We start from the raw sequence: 24,003 nt of genomic DNA, 5'->3' as shown, positions 1-24,003 counted from the left end.
GATGCCCTCTAGTGGTGAGTGTAGAGGAGCCGGCACTACAACTGATGCCCTCTAGTGGTGAGTGTGGAGGAGGAGCCGGCACTACAACTGATGCCCTCTAGTGGTGAGTGTGGAGGAGGAGCCGGCACTACAACTGATGCCCTCTAGTGGTGAGTGTGGAGGAGGAGCCGGCACTACAACTGATGCCCTCTAGTGGTGAGTGTGGAGGAGGAGCCGGCACTACAACTGATGCCCTCTAGTGGTGAGTGTGGAGGAGGAGCCGGCACTACAACTGATGCCCTCTAGTGGTCAGTGTGAAGGAGCCGGCACTACAACTGATGCCCTCTAGTGGTGAGTGTGGAGGAGCCGCCACTACAACTGATGCCCTCTAGTGGTGAGTGTGGAGTAGCCGACACTACAACTGATGCCCTCTAGTGGTCAGTGTGGAGTAGCCGACACTACAACTGATGCCCTCTAGTGGTGAGTGTGGAAGAGCCGATATGACAACTGATGCCCTCTAGTGGTGAGTGTGGAGGAGCCGGCACTACAACTGATGCCCTCTAGTGGTGAGTGTGGAGGAGGAGCCGGCACTACAACTGATGCCCTCTAGTGGTGAGTGTGGAGGAGGAGCCGGCACTACAACTGATGCCCTCTAGTGGTGAGTGTGGAGGAGCCGGCACTACAACTGATGCCCTCTAGTGGTGAGTGTGGAGGAGGAGCCGGCACTACAACTGATGCCCTCTAGTGGTGAGTGTGGAGGAGGAGCCGGCACTACAACTGATGCCCTCTAGTGGTGAGTGTGGAGGAGGAGCCGGCACTACAACTGATGCCCTCTAGTGGTGAGTGTGGAGGAGGAGCCGGCACTTCAACTGATGCCCTCTAGTGGTCAGTGTGAAGGAGCCGGCACTACAACTGATGCCCTCTAGTGGTGAGTGTGGAGGAGCCGCCACTACAACTGATGCCCTCTAGTGGTGAGTGTGGAGTAGCCGACACTACAACTGATGCCCTCTAGTGGTGAGTGTGGAAGAGCCGATATGACAACTGATGCCCTCTAGTGGTGAGTGTGGAGGAGCCGGCACTACAACTGATGCCCTCTAGTGGTGAGTGTGGAGGAGGAGCCGGCACTACAACTGATGCCCTCTAGTGGTGCGTGTGGAGGAGCCGGCACTACAACTGATGCCCTCTAGTGGTGAGTGTGGAGGAGGAGCCGGCACTACAACTGATGCCCTCTAGTGGTGAGTGTGGAGGAGGAGCCGGCACTACAACTGATGCCCTCTAGTGGTGAGTGTGGAGGAGGAGCCGGCACTACAACTGATGCCCTCTAGTGGTCAGTGTGAAGGAGCCGGCACTACAACTGATGCCCTCTAGTGGTGAGTGTGGAGGAGCCGCCACTACAACTGATGCCTTCTAGTGGTGAGTGTGGAAGAGCCGATATGACAACTGATGCCCTCTAGTGGTGAGTGTGGAGGAGCCGGCACTACAACTGATGCCCTCTAGTGGTGAGTGTGGAGTAGCTGACACTACAACTGATGCCCTCTAGTGGTGAGTGTGGAAGAGCCGATATGACAACTGATGCCCTCTAGTGGTGAGTGTGGAGGAGCTGGCACTACAACTGATGCCCTCTAGTGGTGAGTGTGGAGGAGGAGCCGGCACTACAACTGATGCCTTCTAGTGGTGAGTGTGGAGGAGCCGGCACTACAACTGATGCCCTCTAGTGGTGAGTGTGGAGGAGCCGGCACTACAACTGATGCCCTCTAGTGGTGAGTGTGGAGGAGACGGCACTACAACTGATGTCCTCTAGTGGTGAGTGTGGAGGAGGCGGCACTACAACTGATGCCCTCTAGTGGTGGGTGTGGAGGAGACGGCACTACAACTGATGCCCTCTAGTGGTGAGTGTGGAGGAGACGGCACTACAACTGATGCCCTCTAGTGGTGAGTGTGAAGAACCCGGCACTACAACTGATGCCCTCTAGTGGTGAGTGTGGAGGAGGCACTACAACTGATGCCCTCTAGTGGTCAGTGTGGAGGAGTCGGCACTACAACTGATGCCCTCTAGTGGTCAGTGTGGAGGAGTCGGCACTACAACTGATGCCCTCTCGTGGTGAGTGTGGAGGAGCCGGCACTACAACTGATGCCCTCTAGTGGTGAGTGTGGAGGAGACGGCACTACAACTGATGCCCTCTAGTGGTGAGTGTGGAGGAGCCGGCACTACAACTGATGCCCTCTAGTGGTGAGTGTGGAGTAGCTGACACTACAACTGATGCCCTCTAGTGGTGAGTGTGGAAGAGCCGATATGACAACTGATGCCCTCTAGTGGTGAGTGTGGAGGAGCTGGCACTACAACTGATGCCCTCTAGTGGTGAGTGTGGAGGAGGAGCCGGCACTACAACTGATGCCTTCTAGTGGTGAGTGTGGAGGAGCCGGCACTACAACTGATGCCCTCTAGTGGTGAGTGTGGAGGAGTCGGCACTACAACTGATGCCCTCTAGTGGTGAGTGTGGAGGAGACGGCACTACAACTGATGTCCTCTAGTGGTGAGTGTGGAGGAGGCGGCACTACAACTGATGCCCTCTAGTGGTGGGTGTGGAGGAGACGGCACTACAACTGATGCCCTCTAGTGGTGAGTGTGGAGGAGACGGCACTACAACTGATGCCCTCTAGTGGTGAGTGTGGAGGAGACGGCACTACAACTGATGTCCTCTAGTGGTGAGTGTGGAGGAGGCGGCACTACAACTGATGCCCTCTAGTGGTGGGTGTGGAGGAGACGGCACTACAACTGATGCCCTCTAGTGGTGAGTGTGGAGGAGACGGCACTACAACTGATGTCCTCTAGTGGTGAGTGTGGAGGAGGCGGCACTACAACTGATGCCCTCTAGTGGTGGGTGTGGAGGAGACGGCACTACAACTGATGCCCTCTAGTGGTGAGTGTGGAGGAGACGGCACTACAACTGATGCCCTCTAGTGGTGAGTGTGAAGAACCCGGCACTACAACTGATGCCCTCTAGTGGTGAGTGTGGAGGAGGCACTACAACTGATGCCCTCTAGTGGTCAGTGTGGAGGAGTCGGCACTACAACTGATGCCCTCTAGTGGTCAGTGTGGAGGAGTCGGCACTACAACTGATGCCCTCTCGTGGTGAGTGTGGAGGAGCCGGCACTACAACTGATGCCCTCTAGTGGTGAGTGTGGAGTAGCCGACACTACAACTGATGCCCTCTAGTGGTGAGTGTGGAGTAGCCGACACTACAACTGATGCCCTCTAGTGGTGAGTGTGAAGGAGGCTGCACTACAACTGATGCCCTCTAGTGGTGAGTGTGAAGGAGCCGGCACTACAACTGATGCCCTCTAGTGGTGAGTGTGGAGGAGGAGCCGGCACTACAACTGATGCCCTCTAGTGGTGAGTGTGGAGGAGGAGCCGGCACTACAACTGATGCCCTCTAGTGGTGAGTGTGGAGGAGTCGGCACTACAACTGATGCCCTCTAGTGGTGAGTGTGGAGGAGACGGCACTACAACTGATGCCCTCTAGTGGTGAGTGTGGAGGAGACGGCACTACAACTGATGCCCTCTAGTGGTGAGTGTGGAGGAGCCAGCACTACAACTGATGCCCTCTAGTGGTGACTATGGAGGAGGAGCCGGCACTACAACTGATGCCCTCTAGTGGTGAGTGTGGAGGAGACGGCACTACAACTGATGCCCTCTAGTGGTGAGTGTGGAGGAGCCGGCACTACAACTGATCCCCTCTAGTGGTGAGTGTGAAGGAGGATCAGGCACTACAACTGATGCCCTCTAGTGGTGAGTGTGAAGGAGCCGGCACTACAACTGATGCCCTCTAGTGGTGAGTGTGGAGGAGCCGCCACTACAACTGATGCCCTCTAGTGGTGAGTGTGGAGTAGCCGACACTACAACTGATGCCCTCTAGTGGTGAGTGTGGAGTAGCCGACACTACAACTGATGCCCTCTAGTGGTGAGTGTGAAGGAGGCTGCACTACAACTGATGCCCTCTAGTGGTGAGTGTGAAGGAGCCGGCACTACAACTGATGCCCTCTAGTGGTGAGTGTGGAGGAGGAGCCGGCACTACAACTGATGCCCTCTAGTGGTCAGTGTGAAGGAGCCGACACTACAACTGATGCCCTCTAGTGGTGAGTGTAGAGGAGCCGGCACTACAACTGATGCCCTCTAGTGGTGAGTGTGGAGGAGGAGCCGGCACTACAACTGATGCCCTCTAGTGGTGAGTGTGGAGGAGGAGCCGGCACTACAACTGATGCCCTCTAGTGGTGAGTGTGGAGGAGGAGCCGGCACTACAACTGATGCCCTCTAGTGGTGAGTGTGGAGGAGGAGCCGGCACTACAACTGATGCCCTCTAGTGGTGAGTGTGGAGGAGGAGTCGGCACTACAACTGATGCCCTCTAGTGGTCAGTGTGAAGGAGCCGGCACTACAACTGATGCCCTCTAGTGGTGAGTGTGGAGGAGCCGCCACTACAACTGATGCCCTCTAGTGGTGAGTGTGGAGTAGCCGACACTACAACTGATGCCCTCTAGTGGTCAGTGTGGAGTAGCCGACACTACAACTGATGCCCTCTAGTGGTGAGTGTGGAAGAGCCGATATGACAACTGATGCCCTCTAGTGGTGAGTGTGGAGGAGCCGGCACTACAACTGATGCCCTCTAGTGGTGAGTGTGGAGGAGGAGCCGGCACTACAACTGATGCCCTCTAGTGGTGAGTGTGGAGGAGGAGCCGGCACTACAACTGATGCCCTCTAGTGGTGAGTGTGGAGGAGCCGGCACTACAACTGATGCCCTCTAGTGGTGAGTGTGGAGGAGGAGCCGGCACTACAACTGATGCCCTCTAGTGGTGAGTGTGGAGGAGGAGCCGGCACTACAACTGATGCCCTCTAGTGGTGAGTGTGGAGGAGGAGCCGGCACTACAACTGATGCCCTCTAGTGGTGAGTGTGGAGGAGGAGCCGGCACTTCAACTGATGCCCTCTAGTGGTCAGTGTGAAGGAGCCGGCACTACAACTGATGCCCTCTAGTGGTGAGTGTGGAGGAGCCGCCACTACAACTGATGCCCTCTAGTGGTGAGTGTGGAGTAGCCGACACTACAACTGATGCCCTCTAGTGGTGAGTGTGGAAGAGCCGATATGACAACTGATGCCCTCTAGTGGTGAGTGTGGAGGAGCCGGCACTACAACTGATGCCCTCTAGTGGTGAGTGTGGAGGAGGAGCCGGCACTACAACTGATGCCCTCTAGTGGTGCGTGTGGAGGAGCCGGCACTACAACTGATGCCCTCTAGTGGTGAGTGTGGAGGAGGAGCCGGCACTACAACTGATGCCCTCTAGTGGTGAGTGTGGAGGAGGAGCCGGCACTACAACTGATGCCCTCTAGTGGTGAGTGTGGAGGAGGAGCCGGAACTACAACTGATGCCCTCTAGTGGTCAGTGTGAAGGAGCCGGCACTACAACTGATGCCCTCTAGTGGTGAGTGTGGAGGAGCCGCCACTACAACTGATGCCTTCTAGTGGTGAGTGTGGAAGAGCCGATATGACAACTGATGCCCTCTAGTGGTGAGTGTGGAGGAGCCGGCACTACAACTGATGCCCTCTAGTGGTGAGTGTGGAGTAGCTGACACTACAACTGATGCCCTCTAGTGGTGAGTGTGGAAGAGCCGATATGACAACTGATGCCCTCTAGTGGTGAGTGTGGAGGAGCTGGCACTACAACTGATGCCCTCTAGTGGTGAGTGTGGAGGAGGAGCCGGCACTACAACTGATGCCTTCTAGTGGTGAGTGTGGAGGAGCCGGCACTACAACTGATGCCCTCTAGTGGTGAGTGTGGAGGAGCCGGCACTACAACTGATGCCCTCTAGTGGTGAGTGTGGAGGAGACGGCACTACAACTGATGTCCTCTAGTGGTGAGTGTGGAGGAGGCGGCACTACAACTGATGCCCTCTAGTGGTGGGTGTGGAGGAGACGGCACTACAACTGATGCCCTCTAGTGGTGAGTGTGGAGGAGACGGCACTACAACTGATGCCCTCTAGTGGTGAGTGTGAAGAACCCGGCACTACAACTGATGCCCTCTAGTGGTGAGTGTGGAGGAGGCACTACAACTGATGCCCTCTAGTGGTCAGTGTGGAGGAGTCGGCACTACAACTGATGCCCTCTAGTGGTCAGTGTGGAGGAGTCGGCACTACAACTGATGCCCTCTCGTGGTGAGTGTGGAGGAGCCGGCACTACAACTGATGCCCTCTAGTGGTGAGTGTGGAGGAGACGGCACTACAACTGATGCCCTCTAGTGGTGAGTGTGGAGGAGCCGGCACTACAACTGATGCCCTCTAGTGGTGAGTGTGGAGTAGCTGACACTACAACTGATGCCCTCTAGTGGTGAGTGTGGAAGAGCCGATATGACAACTGATGCCCTCTAGTGGTGAGTGTGGAGGAGCTGGCACTACAACTGATGCCCTCTAGTGGTGAGTGTGGAGGAGGAGCCGGCACTACAACTGATGCCTTCTAGTGGTGAGTGTGGAGGAGCCGGCACTACAACTGATGCCCTCTAGTGGTGAGTGTGGAGGAGACGGCACTACAACTGATGTCCTCTAGTGGTGAGTGTGGAGGAGGCGGCACTACAACTGATGCCCTCTAGTGGTGGGTGTGGAGGAGACGGCACTACAACTGATGCCCTCTAGTGGTGAGTGTGGAGGAGCCGGCACTACAACTGATGCCCTCTAGTGGTGAGTGTGGAGTAGCTGACACTACAACTGATGCCCTCTAGTGGTGAGTGTGGAAGAGCCGATATGACAACTGATGCCCTCTAGTGGTGAGTGTGGAGGAGACGGCACTACAACTGATGCCCTCTAGTGGTGAGTGTGGAGGAGCCGGCACTACAACTGATGCCCTCTAGTGGTGAGTGTGGAGGAGGAGCTGGCACTACAACTGATGCCCTCTAGTGGTGAGTGTGGAGGAGGCGGCACTACAACTGATGCCCTCTAGTGGTGAGTGTGAAGGAGCCGACACTACAACTGATGCCCTCTAGTGGTGAGTGTGGAGGAGGAGCCGGCACTACAACTGATGCCCTCTAGTGGTGACTGTGGAGGAGGAGCCGGCACTACAACTGATGCCCTCTAGTGGTGAGTGTGGAGGAGTCGGCACTACAACTGATGCCCTCTAGTGGTGAGTGTGGAGGAGGAGCCGGAACTACAACTGATGCCCTCTAGTGGTGAGTGTGGAGGAGGAGCCGGCACTACAACTGATGCCCTCTAGTGGGGACTGTGGAGGAGGAGCCGGCACTACAACTGATGCCCTCTAGTGGTGAGTGTGGAGGAGGAGCCGGCACTACAACTGATGCCCTCTAGTGGTGAGTGTGGAGGAGGAGCCGGCACTACAACTGATGCCCTCTAGTGGGGACTGTGGAGGAGGAGCCGGCACTACAACTGATGCCCTCTAGTGGTGACTGTGGAGGAGGAGCCGGCACTACAACTGATGCCCTCTAGTGGTGAGTGTGGAGGAGTCGGCACTACAACTGATGCCCTCTAGTGGTGAGTGTGGAGGAGTCGGCACTACAACTGATGCCCTCTAGTGGTGAGTGTGGAGGAGGAGCTGGCACTACAACTGATGCCCTCTAGTGGTGAGTGTGGAGGAGGCGGCACTACAACTGATGCCCTCTAGTGGTGAGTGTGAAGGAGCCGACACTACAACTGATGCCCTCTAGTGGTGAGTGTGGAGGAGGAGCCGGCACTACAACTGATGCCCTCTAGTGGTGACTGTGGAGGAGGAGCCGGCACTACAACTGATGCCCTCTAGTGGTGAGTGTGGAGGAGTCGGCACTACAACTGATGCCCTCTAGTGGTGAGTGTGGAGGAGGAGCCGGCACTACAACTGATGCCCTCTAGTGGTGAGTGTGGAGGAGGAGCCGGCACTACAACTGATGCCCTCTAGTGGGGACTGTGGAGGAGGAGCCGGCACTACAACTGATGCCCTCTAGTGGTGAGTGTGGAGGAGGAGCCGGCACTACAACTGATGCCCTCTAGTGGTGAGTGTGGAGGAGGAGCCGGCACTACAACTGATGCCCTCTAGTGGGGACTGTGGAGGAGGAGCCGGCACTACAACTGATGCCCTCTAGTGGTGACTGTGGAGGAGGAGCCGGCACTACAACTGATGCCCTCTAGTGGTGAGTGTGGAGGAGTCGGCACTACAACTGATGCCCTCTAGTGGTGAGTGTGGAGGAGGAGCCGGCACTACAACTGATGCCTTCTAGTGGTGAGTGTGGAGGAGCCGGCACTACAACTGATGCCCTCTAGTGGTGAGTGTGGAGGAGGAGCCGGCACTACAACTGATGCCCTCTAGTGGTGAGTGTGGAGGAGACGGCACTACAACTGATGTCCTCTAGTGGTGAGTGTGGAGGAGGCGGCACTACAACTGATGCCCTCTAGTGGTGGGTGTGGAGGAGACGGCACTACAACTGATGCCCTCTAGTGGTGAGTGTGGAGGAGACGGCACTACAACTGATGCCCTCTAGTGGTGAGTGTGAAGAACCCGGCACTACAACTGATGCCCTCTAGTGGTGAGTGTGGAGGAGGCGGCACTACAACTGATGCCCTCTAGTGGTGAGTGTGGAGGAGCCGGCACTACAACTGATGCCCTCTAGTGGTCAGTGTGGAGGAGTCGGCACTACAACTGATGCCCTCTAGTGGTCAGTGTGGAGGAGTCGGCACTACAACTGATGCCCTCTCGTGGTGAGTGTGGAGGAGCCGGCACTACAACTGATGCCCTCTAGTGGTGAGTGTGGAGGAGCCGGCACTACAACTGATGCCCTCTAGTGGTGAGTGTGGAAGAGCCGATATGACAACTGATGCCCTCTAGTGGTGAGTGTGGAGGAGCTGGCACTACAACTGATGCCCTCTAGTGGTGAGTGTGGAGGAGGAGCCGGCACTACAACTGATGCCCTCTAGTGGTGAGTGTGGAGGAGTCGGCACTACAACTGATGCCCTCTAGTGGTGAGTGTGGAGGAGACGGCACTACAACTGATGCCCTCTAGTGGTGAGTGTGGAGGAGACGGCACTACAACTGATGCCCTCTAGTGGTGAGTGTGGAGGAGCCAGCACTACAACTGATGCCCTCTAGTGGTGACTATGGAGGAGGAGCCGGCACTACAACTGATGCCCTCTAGTGGTGAGTGTGGAGGAGACGGCACTACAACTGATGCCCTCTAGTGGTGAGTGTGGAGGAGCCGGCACTACAACTGATGCCCTCTAGTGGTGAGTGTGGAGGAGCCGGCACTACAACTGATCCCCTCTAGTGGTGAGTGTGAAGGAGGATCAGGCACTACAACTGATGCCCTCTAGTGGTGAGTGTGAAGGAGCCGGCACTACAACTGATGCCCTCTAGTGGTGAGTGTGGAGGAGCCGCCACTACAACTGATGCCCTCTAGTGGTGAGTGTGGAGTAGCCGACACTACAACTGATGCCCTCTAGTGGTGAGTGTGGAGTAGCCGACACTACAACTGATGCCCTCTAGTGGTGAGTGTGAAGGAGGCTGCACTACAACTGATGCCCTCTAGTGGTGAGTGTGAAGGAGCCGGCACTACAACTGATGCCCTCTAGTGGTGAGTGTGGAGGAGGAGCCGGCACTACAACTGATGCCCTCTAGTGGTCAGTGTGAAGGAGCTGACACTACAACTGATGCCCTCTAGTGGTGAGTGTAGAGGAGCCGGCACTACAACTGATGCCCTCTAGTGGTGAGTGTGGAGGAGGAGCCGGCACTACAACTGATGCCCTCTAGTGGTGAGTGTGGAGGAGGAGCCGGCACTACAACTGATGCCCTCTAGTGGTGAGTGTGGAGGAGGAGCCGGCACTACAACTGATGCCCTCTAGTGGTGAGTGTGGAGGAGGAGCCGGCACTACAACTGATGCCCTCTAGTGGTGAGTGTGGAGGAGGAGTCGGCACTACAACTGATGCCCTCTAGTGGTCAGTGTGAAGGAGCCGGCACTACAACTGATGCCCTCTAGTGGTGAGTGTGGAGGAGCCGCCACTACAACTGATGCCCTCTAGTGGTGAGTGTGGAGTAGCCGACACTACAACTGATGCCCTCTAGTGGTCAGTGTGGAGTAGCCGACACTACAACTGATGCCCTCTAGTGGTGAGTGTGGAAGAGCCGATATGACAACTGATGCCCTCTAGTGGTGAGTGTGGAGGAGCCGGCACTACAACTGATGCCCTCTAGTGGTGAGTGTGGAGGAGGAGCCGGCACTACAACTGATGCCCTCTAGTGGTGAGTGTGGAGGAGGAGCCGGCACTACAACTGATGCCCTCTAGTGGTGAGTGTGGAGGAGCCGGCACTACAACTGATGCCCTCTAGTGGTGAGTGTGGAGGAGGAGCCGGCACTACAACTGATGCCCTCTAGTGGTGAGTGTGGAGGAGGAGCCGGCACTACAACTGATGCCCTCTAGTGGTGAGTGTGGAGGAGGAGCCGGCACTACAACTGATGCCCTCTAGTGGTGAGTGTGGAGGAGGAGCCGGCACTTCAACTGATGCCCTCTAGTGGTCAGTGTGAAGGAGCCGGCACTACAACTGATGCCCTCTAGTGGTGAGTGTGGAGGAGCCGCCACTACAACTGATGCCCTCTAGTGGTGAGTGTGGAGTAGCCGACACTACAACTGATGCCCTCTAGTGGTGAGTGTGGAAGAGCCGATATGACAACTGATGCCCTCTAGTGGTGAGTGTGGAGGAGCCGGCACTACAACTGATGCCCTCTAGTGGTGAGTGTGGAGGAGGAGCCGGCACTACAACTGATGCCCTCTAGTGGTGCGTGTGGAGGAGCCGGCACTACAACTGATGCCCTCTAGTGGTGAGTGTGGAGGAGGAGCCGGCACTACAACTGATGCCCTCTAGTGGTGAGTGTGGAGGAGGAGCCGGCACTACAACTGATGCCCTCTAGTGGTGAGTGTGGAGGAGGAGCCGGAACTACAACTGATGCCCTCTAGTGGTCAGTGTGAAGGAGCCGGCACTACAACTGATGCCCTCTAGTGGTGAGTGTGGAGGAGCCGCCACTACAACTGATGCCTTCTAGTGGTGAGTGTGGAAGAGCCGATATGACAACTGATGCCCTCTAGTGGTGAGTGTGGAGGAGCCGGCACTACAACTGATGCCCTCTAGTGGTGAGTGTGGAGTAGCTGACACTACAACTGATGCCCTCTAGTGGTGAGTGTGGAAGAGCCGATATGACAACTGATGCCCTCTAGTGGTGAGTGTGGAGGAGCTGGCACTACAACTGATGCCCTCTAGTGGTGAGTGTGGAGGAGGAGCCGGCACTACAACTGATGCCTTCTAGTGGTGAGTGTGGAGGAGCCGGCACTACAACTGATGCCCTCTAGTGGTGAGTGTGGAGGAGCCGGCACTACAACTGATGCCCTCTAGTGGTGAGTGTGGAGGAGACGGCACTACAACTGATGTCCTCTAGTGGTGAGTGTGGAGGAGGCGGCACTACAACTGATGCCCTCTAGTGGTGGGTGTGGAGGAGACGGCACTACAACTGATGCCCTCTAGTGGTGAGTGTGGAGGAGACGGCACTACAACTGATGCCCTCTAGTGGTGAGTGTGAAGAACCCGGCACTACAACTGATGCCCTCTAGTGGTGAGTGTGGAGGAGGCACTACAACTGATGCCCTCTAGTGGTCAGTGTGGAGGAGTCGGCACTACAACTGATGCCCTCTAGTGGTCAGTGTGGAGGAGTCGGCACTACAACTGATGCCCTCTCGTGGTGAGTGTGGAGGAGCCGGCACTACAACTGATGCCCTCTAGTGGTGAGTGTGGAGGAGACGGCACTACAACTGATGCCCTCTAGTGGTGAGTGTGGAGGAGCCGGCACTACAACTGATGCCCTCTAGTGGTGAGTGTGGAGTAGCTGACACTACAACTGATGCCCTCTAGTGGTGAGTGTGGAAGAGCCGATATGACAACTGATGCCCTCTAGTGGTGAGTGTGGAGGAGCTGGCACTACAACTGATGCCCTCTAGTGGTGAGTGTGGAGGAGGAGCCGGCACTACAACTGATGCCTTCTAGTGGTGAGTGTGGAGGAGCCGGCACTACAACTGATGCCCTCTAGTGGTGAGTGTGGAGGAGACGGCACTACAACTGATGTCCTCTAGTGGTGAGTGTGGAGGAGGCGGCACTACAACTGATGCCCTCTAGTGGTGGGTGTGGAGGAGACGGCACTACAACTGATGCCCTCTAGTGGTGAGTGTGGAGGAGCCGGCACTACAACTGATGCCCTCTAGTGGTGAGTGTGGAGTAGCTGACACTACAACTGATGCCCTCTAGTGGTGAGTGTGGAAGAGCCGATATGACAACTGATGCCCTCTAGTGGTGAGTGTGGAGGAGACGGCACTACAACTGATGCCCTCTAGTGGTGAGTGTGGAGGAGCCGGCACTACAACTGATGCCCTCTAGTGGTGAGTGTGGAGGAGGAGCTGGCACTACAACTGATGCCCTCTAGTGGTGAGTGTGGAGGAGGCGGCACTACAACTGATGCCCTCTAGTGGTGAGTGTGAAGGAGCCGACACTACAACTGATGCCCTCTAGTGGTGAGTGTGGAGGAGGAGCCGGCACTACAACTGATGCCCTCTAGTGGTGACTGTGGAGGAGGAGCCGGCACTACAACTGATGCCCTCTAGTGGTGAGTGTGGAGGAGTCGGCACTACAACTGATGCCCTCTAGTGGTGAGTGTGGAGGAGGAGCCGGAACTACAACTGATGCCCTCTAGTGGTGAGTGTGGAGGAGGAGCCGGCACTACAACTGATGCCCTCTAGTGGGGACTGTGGAGGAGGAGCCGGCACTACAACTGATGCCCTCTAGTGGTGAGTGTGGAGGAGGAGCCGGCACTACAACTGATGCCCTCTAGTGGTGAGTGTGGAGGAGGAGCCGGCACTACAACTGATGCCCTCTAGTGGGGACTGTGGAGGAGGAGCCGGCACTACAACTGATGCCCTCTAGTGGTGACTGTGGAGGAGGAGCCGGCACTACAACTGATGCCCTCTAGTGGTGAGTGTGGAGGAGTCGGCACTACAACTGATGCCCTCTAGTGGTGAGTGTGGAGGAGTCGGCACTACAACTGATGCCCTCTAGTGGTGAGTGTGGAGGAGGAGCTGGCACTACAACTGATGCCCTCTAGTGGTGAGTGTGGAGGAGGCGGCACTACAACTGATGCCCTCTAGTGGTGAGTGTGAAGGAGCCGACACTACAACTGATGCCCTCTAGTGGTGAGTGTGGAGGAGGAGCCGGCACTACAACTGATGCCCTCTAGTGGTGACTGTGGAGGAGGAGCCGGCACTACAACTGATGCCCTCTAGTGGTGAGTGTGGAGGAGTCGGCACTACAACTGATGCCCTCTAGTGGTGAGTGTGGAGGAGGAGCCGGCACTACAACTGATGCCCTCTAGTGGTGAGTGTGGAGGAGGAGCCGGCACTACAACTGATGCCCTCTAGTGGGGACTGTGGAGGAGGAGCCGGCACTACAACTGATGCCCTCTAGTGGTGAGTGTGGAGGAGGAGCCGGCACTACAACTGATGCCCTCTAGTGGTGAGTGTGGAGGAGGAGCCGGCACTACAACTGATGCCCTCTAGTGGGGACTGTGGAGGAGGAGCCGGCACTACAACTGATGCCCTCTAGTGGTGACTGTGGAGGAGGAGCCGGCACTACAACTGATGCCCTCTAGTGGTGAGTGTGGAGGAGTCGGCACTACAACTGATGCCCTCTAGTGGTGAGTGTGGAGGAGGAGCCGGCACTACAACTGATGCCTTCTAGTGGTGAGTGTGGAGGAGCCGGCACTACAACTGATGCCCTCTAGTGGTGAGTGTGGAGGAGGAGCCGGCACTACAACTGATGCCCTCTAGTGGTGAGTGTGGAGGAGACGGCACTACAACTGATGTCCTCTAGTGGTGAGTGTGGAGGAGGCGGCACTACAACTGATGCCCTCTAGTGGTGGGTGTGGAGGAGACGGCACTACAACTGATGCCCTCTAGTGGTGAGTGTGGAGGAGACGGCACTACAACTGATGCCCTCTAGTGGTGAGTGTGAAGAACCCGGCACTACAACTGATGCCCTCTAGTGGTGAGTGTGGAGGAGGCGGCACTACAACTGATGCCCTCTAGTGGTGAGTGTGGAGGAGCCGGCACTACAACTGATGCCCTCTAGTGGTCAGTGTGGAGGAGTCGGCACTACAACTGATGCCCTCTAGTGGTCAGTGTGGAGGAGTCGGCACTACAACTGATGCCCTCTAGTGGTGAGTGTGGAGGAGGCGGCACTACAACTGATGCCCTCTAGTGGTGAGTGTGGAGGAGCCGGCACTACAACTGATGCCCTCTAGTGGTCAGTGTGGAGGAGTCGGCACTACAACTGATGCCCTCTAGTGGTGAGTGTGGAGGAGCTGGCACTACAACTGATGCCCTCTAGTGGTGAGTGTGGAGGAGGCGGCATTACAACTGATGCCCTCTAGTGGGGACTGTGGAGGAGGAGCCGGCACTACAACTGATGCCCTCTAGTGGTGAGTGTGGAGGAGGAGCCGGCACTACAACTGATGCCCTCTAGTGGTGAGTGTGGAGGAGGAGCCGGCACTACAACTGATGCCCTCTAGTGGGGACTGTGGAGGAGGAGCCGGCACTACAACTGATGCCCTCTAGTGGTGACTGTGGAGGAGGAGCCGGCACTACAACTGATGCCCTCTAGTGGTGAGTGTGGAGGAGTCGGCACTACAACTGATGCCCTCTAGTGGTGAGTGTGGAGGAGTCGGCACTACAACTGATGCCCTCTAGTGGTGAGTGTGGAGGAGGAGCTGGCACTACAACTGATGCCCTCTAGTGGTGAGTGTGGAGGAGGCGGCACTACAACTGATGCCCTCTAGTGGTGAGTGTGAAGGAGCCGACACTACAACTGATGCCCTCTAGTGGTGAGTGTGGAGGAGGAGCCGGCACTACAACTGATGCCCTCTAGTGGTGACTGTGGAGGAGGAGCCGGCACTACAACTGATGCCCTCTAGTGGTGAGTGTGGAGGAGTCGGCACTACAACTGATGCCCTCTAGTGGTGAGTGTGGAGGAGGAGCCGGCACTACAACTGATGCCCTCTAGTGGTGAGTGTGGAGGAGGAGCCGGCACTACAACTGATGCCCTCTAGTGGGGACTGTGGAGGAGGAGCCGGCACTACAACTGATGCCCTCTAGTGGTGAGTGTGGAGGAGGAGCCGGCACTACAACTGATGCCCTCTAGTGGTGAGTGTGGAGGAGGAGCCGGCACTACAACTGATGCCCTCTAGTGGGGACTGTGGAGGAGGAGCCGGCACTACAACTGATGCCCTCTAGTGGTGACTGTGGAGGAGGAGCCGGCACTACAACTGATGCCCTCTAGTGGTGAGTGTGGAGGAGTCGGCACTACAACTGATGCCCTCTAGTGGTGAGTGTGGAGGAGGAGCCGGCACTACAACTGATGCCTTCTAGTGGTGAGTGTGGAGGAGCCGGCACTACAACTGATGCCCTCTAGTGGTGAGTGTGGAGGAGGAGCCGGCACTACAACTGATGCCCTCTAGTGGTGAGTGTGGAGGAGACGGCACTACAACTGATGTCCTCTAGTGGTGAGTGTGGAGGAGGCGGCACTACAACTGATGCCCTCTAGTGGTGGGTGTGGAGGAGACGGCACTACAACTGATGCCCTCTAGTGGTGAGTGTGGAGGAGACGGCACTACAACTGATGCCCTCTAGTGGTGAGTGTGAAGAACCCGGCACTACAACTGATGCCCTCTAGTGGTGAGTGTGGAGGAGGCGGCACTACAACTGATGCCCTCTAGTGGTGAGTGTGGAGGAGCCGGCACTACAACTGATGCCCTCTAGTGGTCAGTGTGGAGGAGTCGGCACTACAACTGATGCCCTCTAGTGGTCAGTGTGGAGGAGTCGGCACTACAACTGATGCCCTCTCGTGGTGAGTGTGGAGGAGCCGGCACTACAACTGATGCCCTCTAGTGGTGAGTGTGGAGGAGCCGGCACTACAACTGATGCCCTCTAGTGGTGAGTGTGGAAGAGCCGATATGACAACTGATGCCCTCTAGTGGTGAGTGTGGAGGAGCTGGCACTACAACTGATGCCCTCTAGTGGTGAGTGTGGAGGAGGAGCCGGCACTACAACTGATGCCCTCTAGTGGTGAGTGTGGAGGAGTCGGCACTACAACTGATGCCCTCTAGTGGTGAGTGTGGAGGAGACGGCACTACAACTGATGCCCTCTAGTGGTGAGTGTGGAGGAGACGGCACTACAACTGATGCCCTCTAGTGGTGAGTGTGGAGGAGCCAGCACTACAACTGATGCCCTCTAGTGGTGACTATGGAGGAGGAGCCGGCACTACAACTGATGCCCTCTAGTGGTGAGTGTGGAGGAGACGGCACTACAACTGATGCCCTCTAGTGGTGAGTGTGGAGGAGCCGGCACTACAACTGATCCCCTCTAGTGGTGAGTGTGAAGGAGGATCAGGCACTACAACTGATGCCCTCTAGTGGTGAGTGTGAAGGAGCCGGCACTACAACTGATGCCCTCTAGTGGTGAGTGTGGAGGAGCCGCCACTACAACTGATGCCCTCTAGTGGTGAGTGTGGAGTAGCCGACACTACAACTGATGCCCTCTAGTGGTGAGTGTGGAGTAGCCGACACTACAACTGATGCCCTCTAGTGGTGAGTGTGAAGGAGGCTGCACTACAACTGATGCCCTCTAGTGGTGAGTGTGAAGGAGCCGGCACTACAACTGATGCCCTCTAGTGGTGAGTGTGGAGGAGGAGCCGGCACTACAACTGATGCCCTCTAGTGGTCAGTGTGAAGGAGCTGACACTACAACTGATGCCCTCTAGTGGTGAGTGTAGAGGAGCCGGCACTACAACTGATGCCCTCTAGTGGTGAGTGTGGAGGAGGAGCCGGCACTACAACTGATGCCCTCTAGTGGTGAGTGTGGAGGAGGAGCCGGCACTACAACTGATGCCCTCTAGTGGTGAGTGTGGAGGAGGAGCCGGCACTACAACTGATGCCCTCTAGTGGTGAGTGTGGAGGAGGAGCCGGCACTACAACTGATGCCCTCTAGTGGTGAGTGTGGAGGAGGAGTCGGCACTACAACTGATGCCCTCTAGTGGTCAGTGTGAAGGAGCCGGCACTACAACTGATGCCCTCTAGTGGTGAGTGTGGAGGAGCCGCCACTACAACTGATGCCCTCTAGTGGTGAGTGTGGAGTAGCCGACACTACAACTGATGCCCTCTAGTGGTCAGTGTGGAGTAGCCGACACTACAACTGATGCCCTCTAGTGGTGAGTGTGGAAGAGCCGATATGACAACTGATGCCCTCTAGTGGTGAGTGTGGAGGAGCCGGCACTACAACTGATGCCCTCTAGTGGTGAGTGTGGAGGAGGAGCCGGCACTACAACTGATGCCCTCTAGTGGTGAGTGTGGAGGAGGAGCCGGCACTACAACTGATGCCCTCTAGTGGTGAGTGTGGAGGAGCCGGCACTACAACTGATGCCCTCTAGTGGTGAGTGTGGAGGAGGAGCCGGCACTACAACTGATGCCCTCTAGTGGTGAGTGTGGAGGAGGAGCCGGCACTACAACTGATGCCCTCTAGTGGTGAGTGTGGAGGAGGAGCCGGCACTACAACTGATGCCCTCTAGTGGTGAGTGTGGAGGAGGAGCCGGCACTTCAACTGATGCCCTCTAGTGGTCAGTGTGAAGGAGCCGGCACTACAACTGATGCCCTCTAGTGGTGAGTGTGGAGGAGCCGCCACTACAACTGATGCCCTCTAGTGGTGAGTGTGGAGTAGCCGACACTACAACTGATGCCCTCTAGTGGTGAGTGTGGAAGAGCCGATATGACAACTGATGCCCTCTAGTGGTGAGTGTGGAGGAGCCGGCACTACAACTGATGCCCTCTAGTGGTGAGTGTGGAGGAGGAGCCGGCACTACAACTGATGCCCTCTAGTGGTGCGTGTGGAGGAGCCGGCACTACAACTGATGCCCTCTAGTGGTGAGTGTGGAGGAGGAGCCGGCACTACAACTGATGCCCTCTAGTGGTGAGTGTGGAGGAGGAGCCGGCACTACAACTGATGCCCTCTAGTGGTGAGTGTGGAGGAGGAGCCGGAACTACAACTGATGCCCTCTAGTGGTCAGTGTGAAGGAGCCGGCACTACAACTGATGCCCTCTAGTGGTGAGTGTGGAGGAGCCGCCACTACAACTGATGCCTTCTAGTGGTGAGTGTGGAAGAGCCGATATGACAACTGATGCCCTCTAGTGGTGAGTGTGGAGGAGCCGGCACTACAACTGATGCCCTCTAGTGGTGAGTGTGGAGTAGCTGACACTACAACTGATGCCCTCTAGTGGTGAGTGTGGAGGAGCTGGCACTACAACTGATGCCCTCTAGTGGTGAGTGTGGAGGAGGAGCCGGCACTACAACTGATGCCTTCTAGTGGTGAGTGTGGAGGAGCCGGCACTACAACTGATGCCCTCTAGTGGTGAGTGTGGAGGAGCCGGCACTACAACTGATGCCCTCTAGTGGTGAGTGTGGAGGAGACGGCACTACAACTGATGTCCTCTAGTGGTGAGTGTGGAGGAGGCGGCACTACAACTGATGCCCTCTAGTGGTGGGTGTGGAGGAGACGGCACTACAACTGATGCCCTCTAGTGGTGAGTGTGGAGGAGACGGCACTACAACTGATGCCCTCTAGTGGTGAGTGTGAAGAACCCGGCACTACAACTGATGCCCTCTAGTGGTGAGTGTGGAGGAGGCACTACAACTGATGCCCTCTAGTGGTCAGTGTGGAGGAGTCGGCACTACAACTGATGCCCTCTAGTGGTCAGTGTGGAGGAGTCGGCACTACAACTGATGCCCTCTCGTGGTGAGTGTGGAGGAGCCGGCACTACAACTGATGCCCTCTAGTGGTGAGTGTGGAGGAGACGGCACTACAACTGATGCCCTCTAGTGGTGAGTGTGGAGGAGCCGGCACTACAACTGATGCCCTCTAGTGGTGAGTGTGGAGTAGCTGACACTACAACTGATGCCCTCTAGTGGTGAGTGTGGAAGAGCCGATATGACAACTGATGCCCTCTAGTGGTGAGTGTGGAGGAGCTGGCACTACAACTGATGCCCTCTAGTGGTGAGTGTGGAGGAGGAGCCGGCACTACAACTGATGCCTTCTAGTGGTGAGTGTGGAGGAGCCGGCACTACAACTGATGCCCTCTAGTGGTGAGTGTGGAGGAGACGGCACTACAACTGATGTCCTCTAGTGGTGAGTGTGGAGGAGGCGGCACTACAACTGATGCCCTCTAGTGGTGGGTGTGGAGGAGACGGCACTACAACTGATGCCCTCTAGTGGTGAGTGTGGAGGAGCCGGCACTACAACTGATGCCCTCTAGTGGTGAGTGTGGAGTAGCTGACACTACAACTGATGCCCTCTAGTGGTGAGTGTGGAAGAGCCGATATGACAACTGATGCCCTCTAGTGGTGAGTGTGGAGGAGACGGCACTACAACTGATGCCCTCTAGTGGTGAGTGTGGAGGAGCCGGCACTACAACTGATGCCCTCTAGTGGTGAGTGTGGAGGAGGAGCTGGCACTACAACTGATGCCCTCTAGTGGTGAGTGTGGAGGAGGCGGCACTACAACTGATGCCCTCTAGTGGTGAGTGTGAAGGAGCCGACACTACAACTGATGCCCTCTAGTGGTGAGTGTGGAGGAGGAGCCGGCACTACAACTGATGCCCTCTAGTGGTGACTGTGGAGGAGGAGCCGGCACTACAACTGATGCCCTCTAGTGGTGAGTGTGGAGGAGTCGGCACTACAACTGATGCCCTCTAGTGGTGAGTGTGGAGGAGGAGCCGGAACTACAACTGATGCCCTCTAGTGGTGAGTGTGGAGGAGGAGCCGGCACTACAACTGATGCCCTCTAGTGGGGACTGTGGAGGAGGAGCCGGCACTACAACTGATGCCCTCTAGTGGTGAGTGTGGAGGAGGAGCCGGCACTACAACTGATGCCCTCTAGTGGTGAGTGTGGAGGAGGAGCCGGCACTACAACTGATGCCCTCTAGTGGGGACTGTGGAGGAGGAGCCGGCACTACAACTGATGCCCTCTAGTGGTGACTGTGGAGGAGGAGCCGGCACTACAACTGATGCCCTCTAGTGGTGAGTGTGGAGGAGTCGGCACTACAACTGATGCCCTCTAGTGGTGAGTGTGGAGGAGTCGGCACTACAACTGATGCCCTCTAGTGGTGAGTGTGGAGGAGGAGCTGGCACTACAACTGATGCCCTCTAGTGGTGAGTGTGGAGGAGGCGGCACTACAACTGATGCCCTCTAGTGGTGAGTGTGAAGGAGCCGACACTACAACTGATGCCCTCTAGTGGTGAGTGTGGAGGAGGAGCCGGCACTACAACTGATGCCCTCTAGTGGTGACTGTGGAGGAGGAGCCGGCACTACAACTGATGCCCTCTAGTGGTGAGTGTGGAGGAGTCGGCACTACAACTGATGCCCTCTAGTGGTGAGTGTGGAGGAGGAGCCGGCACTACAACTGATGCCCTCTAGTGGTGAGTGTGGAGGAGGAGCCGGCACTACAACTGATGCCCTCTAGTGGGGACTGTGGAGGAGGAGCCGGCACTACAACTGATGCCCTCTAGTGGTGAGTGTGGAGGAGGAGCCGGCACTACAACTGATGCCCTCTAGTGGTGAGTGTGGAGGAGGAGCCGGCACTACAACTGATGCCCTCTAGTGGGGACTGTGGAGGAGGAGCCGGCACTACAACTGATGCCCTCTAGTGGTGACTGTGGAGGAGGAGCCGGCACTACAACTGATGCCCTCTAGTGGTGAGTGTGGAGGAGTCGGCACTACAACTGATGCCCTCTAGTGGTGAGTGTGGAGGAGGAGCCGGCACTACAACTGATGCCTTCTAGTGGTGAGTGTGGAGGAGCCGGCACTACAACTGATGCCCTCTAGTGGTGAGTGTGGAGGAGGAGCCGGCACTACAACTGATGCCCTCTAGTGGTGAGTGTGGAGGAGACGGCACTACAACTGATGTCCTCTAGTGGTGAGTGTGGAGGAGGCGGCACTACAACTGATGCCCTCTAGTGGTGGGTGTGGAGGAGACGGCACTACAACTGATGCCCTCTAGTGGTGAGTGTGGAGGAGACGGCACTACAACTGATGCCCTCTAGTGGTGAGTGTGAAGAACCCGGCACTACAACTGATGCCCTCTAGTGGTGAGTGTGGAGGAGGCGGCACTACAACTGATGCCCTCTAGTGGTGAGTGTGGAGGAGCCGGCACTACAACTGATGCCCTCTAGTGGTCAGTGTGGAGGAGTCGGCACTACAACTGATGCCCTCTAGTGGTCAGTGTGGAGGAGTCGGCACTACAACTGATGCCCTCTAGTGGTGAGTGTGGAGGAGGCGGCACTACAACTGATGCCCTCTAGTGGTGAGTGTGGAGGAGCCGGCACTACAACTGATGCCCTCTAGTGGTCAGTGTGGAGGAGTCGGCACTACAACTGATGCCCTCTAGTGGTGAGTGTGGAGGAGCTGGCACTACAACTGATGCCCTCTAGTGGTGAGTGTGGAGGAGGCGGCATTACAACTGATGCCCTCTAGTGGTGAGTGTGGAGGAGCCGGCACTACAACTGATGCCCTCTAGTGGTGAGTGTGGAGGAGTCGGCACTACAACTGATGCCCTCTAGTGGTGAGTGTGGAGGAGTCGGCACTACAACTGATGCCCTCTAGTGGTGAGTGAGCTGGTGATAGATGTTCCCCTCCCCCGTGTACCTACCTGCAGCTTACACACAGGGATATCCGGCTTTAGGAATTTGGCGAGCAGCCTGCGGTCAGTCCGGTCACTGAGTCCCAGCATGGACTGACACAGTTTATGGATGAAGTGGGGTTGGAACTGCTGGACCTTCCGCAGGGCCTCCAGGTCTGAGAAGGGGCCGTTCTCTTCCCGATGTTTCACAATGCCGGCGGCTTTCTTCCCCTGCAGCTCCCGCACACAGTCCAGTTGGCTCTCGGAAGCGGTGTTCAGGAGACGTAGGAGGACCTCTCTCTGCTCCGGGGTGTAGGCCGTATCCAGACCGCTCTTCACATTCTCCGTCACTTCCTCCGGGGTGTCCTCCCCCCCCAGAGAGCTGGAAGAGTGGACTGACCCCCACCTCTCTGACCTGGGGAAAGGACATGACCAACCAATCAGATGTCTCCCTGGAGGGCAGAAAAAGAAAACTGAATTATGGCAGGATTGGATTGGGCGGAGCTATAAGATCAGTATGATGTGCTCCATGGTGAGTGTAGGGAGAGGTCAGTGCTGTGTGGAGGAGGCGGGGCCATGTCAGTGCTGTGTGGAGGAGGCGGGGCCATGTCAGTGCTGTGTGGAGGAGGCGGGGCCATGTCAGTGCTGTGTGGGGGAGGCGGGGCCATGTCAGTGCTGTGTGGGGGAGGCGGGGCGATGTCAGTGCTGTGTGGGGGAGGCGGGGAGATGTCAGTGCTCTATGGGGGCGGGGTGCACCTCCCATGTGATCAGTGCGGGGATTCGGTAGTCAGTGGGGGAGGGGAAGGATAATCACCGGCGGCGATGAGAACTCTCCGGGATCCCAGCATGGAGGCGCCTCCTGATGACGTCACTGACGTGTTCCGGTCGATGACCTTGTGATGGGCGGGACTGTGTGGCGGGACACGCCCCATATCAAGCACATTACAGACTGAAATAGGGGCGTGACCACTATAGATGTATTTACAGTGCGGGGGAGGGGCGCGGGGTGAGAGCGCCGCACTGCGGCCAGAGGGACGCTAAAGGAGCAAAACACAGGAGAGGGCTCCTCCCTCCCATCTACACTCCCCGCCCATTACTCCTCCCTCCTCTCTGCACTCCCCGCCCATTACTCCTCCCTTCTCACTGCACTCCCCACCCATTACTCCTCCCTTCTCACTGCACTCCCCGCCCATTACTCCTCCCTCCTTACTGCACTCCCCGCCCATTACTCCTCCCTCCTTACTGCACTCCCCACCCATAACTCCTCCCACCTTCCTGCACTCCCCGCCCACATTCTGCTCTCCTTGCCCGCATTACCTGCCTACAATCCCCTCCCACCTGTCTGCACTCTCCGCCCACAATCCCCTCCCACCTGTCTGCACTCTCCGCCCACAATCCCCTCCCACCTGTCTGCACTCTCCGCCCACAATCCCCTCCCACCTGTCTGCTCTCTCCACCCACAATCCCCTCCCACCTGTCTGCACTCTCCGCCCACAATCCCCTCCCACCTGTCTGTACTCTCCGCCCACAATCCCCTCCCACCTGTCTGCTCTCTCCGCCCACAATCCCCTCCCACCTGTCTGCTCTCTCCGCCCACAATCCCCTCCCACCTGTCTGCACAGGAAGGAGTGGACATAGTCAGATGAGAGCTCCCTAAGTTTTTTAACCCCCGCTGCATCTGATTATTGTGGGGGTGGGGGAGATCTATGGAGAAAAAGTTAATGGAAACCAGAAGGCAGCAGCACAAGGGACACAGTGACACTGAGTCAGTCCCTTGTGCTGATCTGACTACATTCAGACTCTAACAGCTGACAGTGTGGGAGGTTCTGCACCCCATCCTCCAGGCTGTGACAGTGAGAGGTCCTGACTGTGCAAATGGAGGAGGAAATGATACTGAATTCCCATTGAGGGTTAATGTGAAGTTCCCGACTCTCCATTCTGAGGAGAGTGTTTTTGGTTCTTTCCGGATTCCGTAATCCTGGATCGGGGCCTGGAGGAGCTTGAAGGTTCCGAAGTGTCTTGGGTGGGACGGAACTTTCATTCCTGTGTCTGGATTTTACCGGGTGCCTCAGCCTGTGTGAGTATTCCGGTGTGCCGGGTCCTTGTATAGTCAGGCCTGAGGATAGCTCTGAGCTTCCATATTGAAGACAGGAGGTCTCACCCAGGGGTCAGAGGAGCCCCAGACAGGGGGTCTCACCCAGGGACCAAAGGAGCCCCAGACAGGAGTCAAGAGGTCTCTCCCTGGGGGTCAGAGGA

The 24,003-nt window shown here is 56.9% G+C and overlaps 1 protein-coding gene across 1 annotated transcript in view; it reads right to left on the bottom strand.

The window, feature by feature from the left end:
* The window catches only part of TEFM (transcription elongation factor, mitochondrial), a gene marked incomplete at its 5' end in the record, with an annotated part of 41,308 nt that overhangs the window by 14,978 nt on the left and 2,327 nt on the right, over positions 1–24,003 (bottom strand). The window contains one exon of the mRNA XM_082272899.1: positions 21,778–22,199. Within this exon, the coding sequence (XP_082129025.1) occupies positions 21,778–22,199 (422 nt within the window). The remainder of the gene's footprint in view (positions 1–21,777; positions 22,200–24,003) is intronic.

This window comes from Pelophylax lessonae (assembly GCF_965119305.1).
Source record: "Pelophylax lessonae genome assembly, chromosome: 11".
In the NCBI taxonomy this organism is placed as follows: domain Eukaryota; kingdom Metazoa; phylum Chordata; class Amphibia; order Anura; family Ranidae; genus Pelophylax; species Pelophylax lessonae.
The sequence above is the reverse complement of the archived record's forward strand: the minus strand, read 5'-3'. Positions and strand labels throughout refer to the sequence as shown.